At 43.1% G+C, this 8143-nt stretch overlaps 1 protein-coding gene across 1 annotated transcript; it reads left to right on the top strand.

The window, feature by feature from the left end:
• The first annotated feature begins 1017 nt into the window (after window positions 1–1017).
• LOC115571666 (potassium channel subfamily K member 1-like) lies at window positions 1018–8093 on the top strand. Its single transcript, XM_030401177.1, has 3 exons — window positions 1018–1506; window positions 3060–3464; window positions 5327–8093. The coding sequence occupies exons 1-3, from the start codon at window positions 1158–1160 to the stop codon at window positions 5626–5628; spliced, it is 1056 nt and encodes a 351-aa protein (XP_030257037.1). The 5' UTR covers window positions 1018–1157; the 3' UTR covers window positions 5629–8093.
• The last annotated feature ends 50 nt before the right edge of the window (window positions 8094–8143 follow it).

The raw sequence follows: 8143 nt of genomic DNA, 5'->3' as shown, positions 1-8143 counted from the left end.
CACTCCATGATATAAATAAATGTGATGATATTGATAAATGTAGTGTACTCAGGTAAAAGTACAAAAGTATTATCCACAAACTGTAATGTAAGTATCGCAGCTCAGTGCAGTAGTAAGATCTTAAAAAGTAACTGTCAGACAAATGTAATGGAGTAAAAGTACAATAACTGCCTCTGTAGTGTAATGAGTAGAAGTATAGCAGACAATGTACTCATTCTACTCGGGGAGAAGTACAGAAGTACCACCAAGAATACTTTTCATAATCTTGTACTTTAAAGTAACCACCGTATAAATGTAGTGGAGTGAAACATAAAAGTATAAAGTAGCAGACAATGAGGATAGTTATTGTACTCAGAGAGAAGTACAGAAGTACTATCAAGAATACTTTTTGTATTTGTTGTACTTTAAAGTACAACAACTGCCTGTGTAGTGTCACGAGTAGAAGTATAAAGTAGTAGAAAATGTACACAGGTAAAAGCACAAAAGCATTAACAACAATCTGTAACTTATGCATTAAAACCAGGTATTTTATTTGTAAAATAATGTACTTTTAAAAGTAACCATCAGATAAATGTAGTGGAGTAAAAGAAAAAAGTACAATAACTGCCTCTGTAGTGTAATGGAGTAGAAGTAGAAGTACAGTAACTCAAGCTGTAGCTCCAGAAGAAGGAGAACAGTAGTTGGGAAATTACTCTCTTAAAGAATATTATTGGTTGTTCGTCACAGATCACACAGCAGGAGACTTTATTTATGAGGGGAATCATCATTTTATTGCCTTTTATCCCATTTCTTCTGCCTCTTTACACCAGTTCTTATGTCTGTGAGTAAAAGTCAGCCACAGTGGTGTTCCCTGCTGTACTCTGACAAATCTGGGTCTCCAAAGAAACATGAGTCTTGGAGAAAACACATCCTTTGTCATCACTTGAAACAGAACCTGTTGAACCGGCTGGACGGGGCAGCGCGCACACACACACCTACACACACACACACACACACACACACACTCTACCTGGCGCAGCAACGTCACCACTTCCCACACTGGGATGTGAAGAATGAGGAAGGCGCGTCTCAAGCGAGAGGACAGGAGTCGTTTAGCAGAGAACAGACAGGAGCCGAAAAGAGTTTCTGTCCTCAAATCAAATCATTAAAGTGCAGTGATGGCGCTCGGCTGTGCGGAAAGGTGCGCTCTGTTTACGCAGCGGCACCAGTCAGCCTTGAATTTTGCGCTTCTGGTCGTCGGTTACATCCTTTACCTACTGATCGGAGCCGGGATCTTCTCCGCCATCGAGCTGCCCTACGAGCAGGAGCTGCGGCTGGAGCTGGAGGCGGCCCGGCGGGACTTCCTGTCCAACAACACCTGCGTGTCCGACGCGCGTCTGGAGGAGCTGCTGGTCCGAGCCCTGGTGGCCAGCAACTACGGAGTGTCCGTGCTGGGAAACGACACCAAACACAACTGGGACTTTGTGTCGTCCTTGTTCTTTACCAGCACCGTGCTGACCACGACAGGTGAGGTGATTTGCTTTAAAGGTGCACTGTCTAGTGTAGAGGAAGGAGAGACAGATCTTCACTGACAAACTAAACAAACTGAATAGATAAACTGACCTTCAAAGTCATCACAACTTCATACTATTTTACTTCGTTTATGTGTGGCGGACCCTGCCACCTTTCTAGCTTCAAACTGCATTCTAGAGACCTTGTTTTCCTTTTAGAACAGCTTGTTTATTCAGTTATGGAGAAAAAAAAAATTACATTTCAGAGTATGAAGTATTACCTTACATTTGAAAGTGTTCTCCAAAATTACATAGCACCCCTTTAATTAGCCAGCTGTCATATCTGTTTGGATAAGTCACAGTTTTTAAGGGTTTTCATATGTTGCAGCACTGGTTAAAGGCGCAATATGTAACAATTGGCCAGCTAACACTCTCCTATTCGAACAAATAGGGGCTAGTATATCAGTAGAGAAAGCTAATTGCTGCTGTTAGCAAGCTCAGTTAGCCGTGCAGCTAGCAGTACAGACTGGGGGAATGTTGGTGCTACCACAGGGGCTTCAGACGAGCTGGGGCTAGCATGTTAGCATGCTAACTTTAATCAATACACATCACATACATGTCATAATGTCAAAACTGTCATTCCCTTCATTCATTTCTTTTAATGTTTTCAACTAAAATTCTAATGTATCACACTCTTAAAGAGCCCCTCGACACATGTTGTAAAGAATATAGAATAAAAGGTGATTAATCTGATTAAGAATATACTTAATCTTCAGAATCTATCAATCTACATGGAGCCCGACCAATTGATATTGGTTTGAAAGCTTATGAAACATCCATCTGGTTGGGTTATCAGTTATCATTTATTTATACATGTGGGTTTCACACTGTCTAGTATTAGAGTTATACACATTAATATGTTGTTTTTGGTCCTGATAAATGATTTATCAACCATTAACTAAGTCATTTGTGCTCACACACCCTTTGTACAGAGTGACTTATTAGAAACTGTAACGATCATGTTACAGCTCATGATGCAAATAGCAGTCAAGGTTATATCAGGGTCATCACAAGGACAGAATGCACATGCTCTGGTAATGTTCCAGAGTATTTATAGTTCCTTATTGACTGTACCAACATATTGTCAGGCTTTACGTGTTGCGCCACTTGTTATTCAGGAAGCAGAAGCAGGTTTAAAGGTGTTTATTGTGGGTTTTTAATGAGAACTGATGTCTCTGAAGCTCCATGACACAGTTAAAGCATTAGCTATGCTAAAAGAGGCAAATGAAAACCCGCAGAGCTTTGGCGCTCTGTGTAAACATTAGTTTGGCCTGTTATTTATTAATTAAGATTCAGACAGTCTTGATTCGAACTTGTCTCTGCTAAGAAGAGATGTTGCTGTCGAATGAGGGTCTTGTCTTTCTCTCCCTTGCCTTCCTTCATTTTCTCTAATTACTGTTCTCTGTGTCGAGCTTCGCGAGAGGCTAAGTGGCTCCTGGAGTAGAGTCCCACCTCTAATTATACCTTTCTGTAATTAACGGCCTGCTGCGTGTTTGGTTTTCTTTCCAGGTTATGGCCACACCGTTCCCCTTTCGGATGAAGGGAAGGCCTTCTGCATCTTCTACTCCCTCTGTGGCATCCCCGTCACCCTCTTCTTCCTCTCCGTCGTGGTGCAGAGGATCATGGTCCTGGTGAGTCGGCGTCCGGTGGCCTACTTCCACCGTCGATGGGCCGTGTCCAAATCGAAGCTGGCCGCCGTACACGCCACCTGCCTCGGCGTCGTCATGGCCCTGCTGCTCCTCATCATCCCCGCGTGGATCTTCAGCAGCCTGGAGAAGGACTGGGACTTTCTGGAGTCTTTGTATTTCTGTTTCATCTCTCTTACAACCATTGGCCTCGGGGATTATGTCCCCGGTGAGACGCACAGTAGAGAGGACATCCAACACCCGCAGCTGTACAGGCTGGCCATTACAAGTGAGTGGGGAGCTAAATATACTGCTTCTGCCCTCAGGTGGAAGCCCTTTATCTCCAGAAAAGAAGAAGAAAACAGGCAGGTGTTGCACTTTTGTTTTGACCCACGCTCAATAATAAGAGAACCATCTTATCTTGTAGTGCAGATTGTTACCCCTGGAAACAAAGCACCTGTGAGACTTGTGAGAACCGTAGACGCTGAATTATTTTACTTCGTCACGTTTTGAATAAATGATAGTAAAGGCCTGGAAATCTGAAGGTTAGCCAGTATCTCAGAGCGGGGAAAGAGTCGAAGGTTACACCAGCGGCTTTGTGAGATGGCACGAAGGCACAGATGAGATAAATTCGAACAACAGCATGCCAATACGTTCGCAGTTACAGTGCTAGCATTGCTGTTTTGATGCCATGCCTTTGTTCGATGGCCCAGTATAGCTGTAAGTTCCCAAACCTACTGCTGTCCCTTAGTCACACTCAAAGTGTTTTTATGAGATCAGCCTACATCTAGCAATTAGGGTGACGTGGGTAAACCGACAGTGGTAAAGGAAGGACTCAACATCAGGAGTAAAATCACTTGAAATCTAGTTTGGTGTGAGGCCAGAAACATAGTTTAGGAAGGTGAAAAACTCATGGACAAGTGCCCCACAAGCACTCAAATGTCAACTGAAGGGAGATTGTGTAGTTTCGTGGGGGCCGGTCTGGCTGATGGATGAAGGTGTCCTCCATCGCCAACGGCTGACGGTCATCAACTACTGAGCCCTGACCATCGTCACATTGTTACCCTACCAGAGTGCGCAAAAAGCAGTGTCACCTCGGAGGTGCTTGCACTTTTGTTGTCGGCAATGATGACATGTGGGAGAAAATGGAAAGAAGTCTATTGCTGCACAAAGCAATAACGCTATGTTTCCACGTCTCTTCCACCACAAGTTGCTTGGTAACATTGGCGGCAGGGGTGTTCATCTCTCAACCGTGCCATCATTAACTTCTGGGGCTAAACACAGTGAAGTTACGGCCGTGTGGGGCGAGGATGCAGACCCTCTTAACTCCGGCATGGGGGTGTATCTCCGGCGCTTGCAAAGCAAGCTTTTGAGTGCTGGTCTTACTCCCTTCAGCAGTTCAGGGAGAAGTTTCTAGGCTGAGTGAGAAGCAGTGGGAGTCTGCCGTCAGAGCGACAGTGAGAAGACAGCTGTGATCGCTGCGGTGAACTAATGAGCAGCTCCTGCCTCGCAGCAACCCTGAGGGGACCTCGAATTCAGAAACACCCAGTAACCCCCCGCTATTGTGTATCCCACATTAGTTTAGCATATTAGCATGCTCACATTCCGCTAATTAGCACTAATCACAAAGTACATCTGAGGCTGATGGGAATGTCATTAGTAATGCAGGTCTGTTTCGGTTAGGAAATAAACTACAGGATTGCTAATGGGTGACGGCACTGGAGGAAAAGTCAGGGGATCAGTACAGTTGAATGATTTGTCTCTGGAGCTATGTCACTAGCATGGCAGAGAGGAGAAAGCAGAAAAAAGTGCAAACATAAATTTCGCTCTGCATGATTGGTTTTGTGTCGGTCACCTTTGGGTGTATCGGCCCTCACACCTGGAGCCACCGCTGCAGAGGACTCGTCGAACCTTTAACATGAATTGAAACATGATAATCACAAAAAAAGAGACTGCAGGGTCAACATATTCTTGACCTTTTGCTATTTAGCTTGTCTGACTGACACAGCGAAACAAAGGCTGCGTCTGTGAGCCACCGCACCCTTTTTGTTCTGACCAAACCCAGATTAGTTTTATTAGTCACACTGTACTAGGTGTTTTGTTCCCCGTGCTGCCATCTTGATGTGTGTTTGTGTGTTTTTGCTCTCCCAGTCTACTTGCTGCTGGGCCTGGTGTGCGTCCTGGTGGTGCTGGAGACGTGCTGCGAGCTTCCCCAGATGAAGCGCCTCAGGCAGAGGTTTTACCGAGAAACCGTTCGGGAGCTGGACTCCGAGACCACCAACATCATCGATCGGGATCACATGAGCGACCAGCTGACCGACCCATCGGACCAGATGCATCACCATCCACCAGTAATCCCCTCTGTGTCACAACAGGCTGCATCTCTCCGGCAGGACAGGTCGACACCTTACACCCCGGTATCAGGACCCGCTGTTAACGGAAACCTGAGATGACAGATCGCCTGGAACACATTGTTTTTAAGAGACTGTTAAATGAACTAAGCGTGGGCACTCTTAGTACACCACATCCATATGTAAGCACTTAATCACTTAAAAAAGGGATCGCTTTCTGCTACCGCCAACACCAACAGACATTTTGTGGCGTAAAAGCAGGAACCACCCACAGACTATCAGGATGGCGTTGTTTTCTTGATCTCCCCTGTTGCTCAATTCGCCGCAGATAAGAGCCTGATCTGTGACGCAGAGGAAGGGCCGGGCCCCCGAAACGGAGGGAAACCCCCGCCAGGTTCCTACTTCCTGCCAAAGTCTCCGCGCTGTAATTCCAAAGTGGCACAGTTTTGCTCCAGAGGATTTCACACCGGCTCACGGCACATTTTATGATCTGGGGAGGTATTTGCATGGGAAATTTGCCTTCTTGGAAGCAGCACAAAGACAATCAGGCATACCATCAGCTGGCTTATTGTTCGTTACATGCAAGAAGAAAATCTGATTATGGCAAAAAGTAAACTTTCTTCCTGGTGATTGTTGGCCTTCAGGTGTTGATAGCATCTTGAGTAACTTTAGTAAATCTATTAAAGGTGCACTATGTAGTTTGTTTGTAGTTTAAAAACAAACAAACAACTAAATAAACAAACTGACCTTTAAGGGCAAAACGATTTCATGCTGTTTTACTTTATATGTGGCGGACCCTGCCACCTTTCTAGCTTCAAACATGTTCTGGGGACCTTATTTTACTCTGAGAGCAGCTTGTTTATTCAATTATGGAAGAAATGAATAAGTCTATTTTTTATTATCTCCGCTATAATATTGTAAATATAAAAATTCTGAATTTAAATTTATTTTCCAAAACCACATAGTGCCACTTTTAGTACACCTCCAGTACTCTACTGCTCAGTAGTTTGGGATCACCTGCCTAAAGGCGATATATATGTATATATATATATATATATGTAGAGAGAGAGAGAGAGAGAGAGAGAGAAGTTATGCTGCTAGGTGATCTCTCAATCAAACAAAACTCATTGTCATGGGAGTATTCACTGGTAAACTTCCACCACTGCTGATTAAAATCTATGTACGTGACTCAGGCAGAGATGTTCCCGGATCAGATGATGTTTTAAAGTTGAACTCATGTCATGCTCTGTCACGCCAGCTAGCTTCCTTCCTCACTATGTGACTTTCTTGAAGGTAAAAGTTGTTTCTGAAACATTTCGGATAATGTAGGTACAAAACACAACAACATATGTAACAAGTCTAGGCCAGACATATTCAACTTGGCTGACTGTGGGCTGAATACGGCTCCTTTAACAACCTGAAAAAAACCTGGCCTGGCCTAAATAAACAAGACATTTAATGCAGAAATGGTACATCTTTGGTAAACTTGTCCCCAGACTCCCCACAGTGTTGCATGATGGGGAGAAACCATTTCCCCCCATAAAAACCTCTTTATTTTGTTTTCCAGTCCAGAAAAGCGCCAGAAAAGCCACTAGTGTAAACTGTCGACTCACCTTCTGTTACTATTCTAAAGTCTGAAGAATAGCTTTGCTTAAATCTTATCTGTTAATACCACCTTATTATCGTACACTTGACACCGAAACATAAACCTGTTCCCATTCAAACTTGCACAGATACAGATCCTAAGCTTCTAATTTCTTTTACTTCTGTCGCTCAGAGGTATGTTCTGTCTGGTGGAACCATTAGACTACCAAAACAACAAAAACGTCTGACTCTAAAAAATAAGTTTTACATCCTAGAAGCAGGAAAGACTATTAAGAAATATGGAGCAGAGTATCTCTTTTGAATGGTAGTGTAGTTAAAACGTATACAATCTAATGCCGCTGTACACCAATAAATCCCTAAATCATGGAGGTTTAAATGTTCCTGTTAACATTTTCTTGCATGGTTAATTTAGCCTAAGTGATATAAATTGGGAGGAGAACATGCTAAAATAATCCAACTTGTCAGTTTAATGCAATACAATTAAACCACAACCACAAACTGCAGCCTGTTTAATGACCATACGTTTGAATGCATGTATTTCATTGGGGTGATCATGCTGCAGTGTGCGACATCCAACAACTAGAGGGCAGCACTGTCCTTGCACATACACAAAAGAAAGCTTCACATGTAGATCGTTGGTAGATGGGCATTTATATTTCATGCTGCTTAAGGGAATGTTTCTTAATAATTTAATTAAAGCTGCAAGAATATGTCATTGTTACACCTAAAGTTATGTTTCCTTATGTTTAGTTTACAAGGATGTACGACTAAATGTGTAGTGTATGTTGGATGTTTTAGGTGAAAAATATTTATTTTTTTTACACATTTGCTTGTGGCATAGTGTTAAAAATCAAATCCAAAGTCTTCCATAGATGATTTTGCTGCTGGTCTCAGTTGTTGTTTTGCGAAATCAGAAAACCGTGATGGTGGTTTTTTAATAAATGTAGAATGTAAAAAAGCAACATTGAACATTTTAGAGCAGATTATTTCTTCGCAAATGTACAATGACAAG

Source organism: Sparus aurata, chromosome 20 (genome assembly GCF_900880675.1).
Source record: "Sparus aurata chromosome 20, fSpaAur1.1, whole genome shotgun sequence".
In the NCBI taxonomy this organism is placed as follows: domain Eukaryota; kingdom Metazoa; phylum Chordata; class Actinopteri; order Spariformes; family Sparidae; genus Sparus; species Sparus aurata.
The sequence above is the reverse complement of the archived record's forward strand: the minus strand, read 5'-3'. Positions and strand labels throughout refer to the sequence as shown.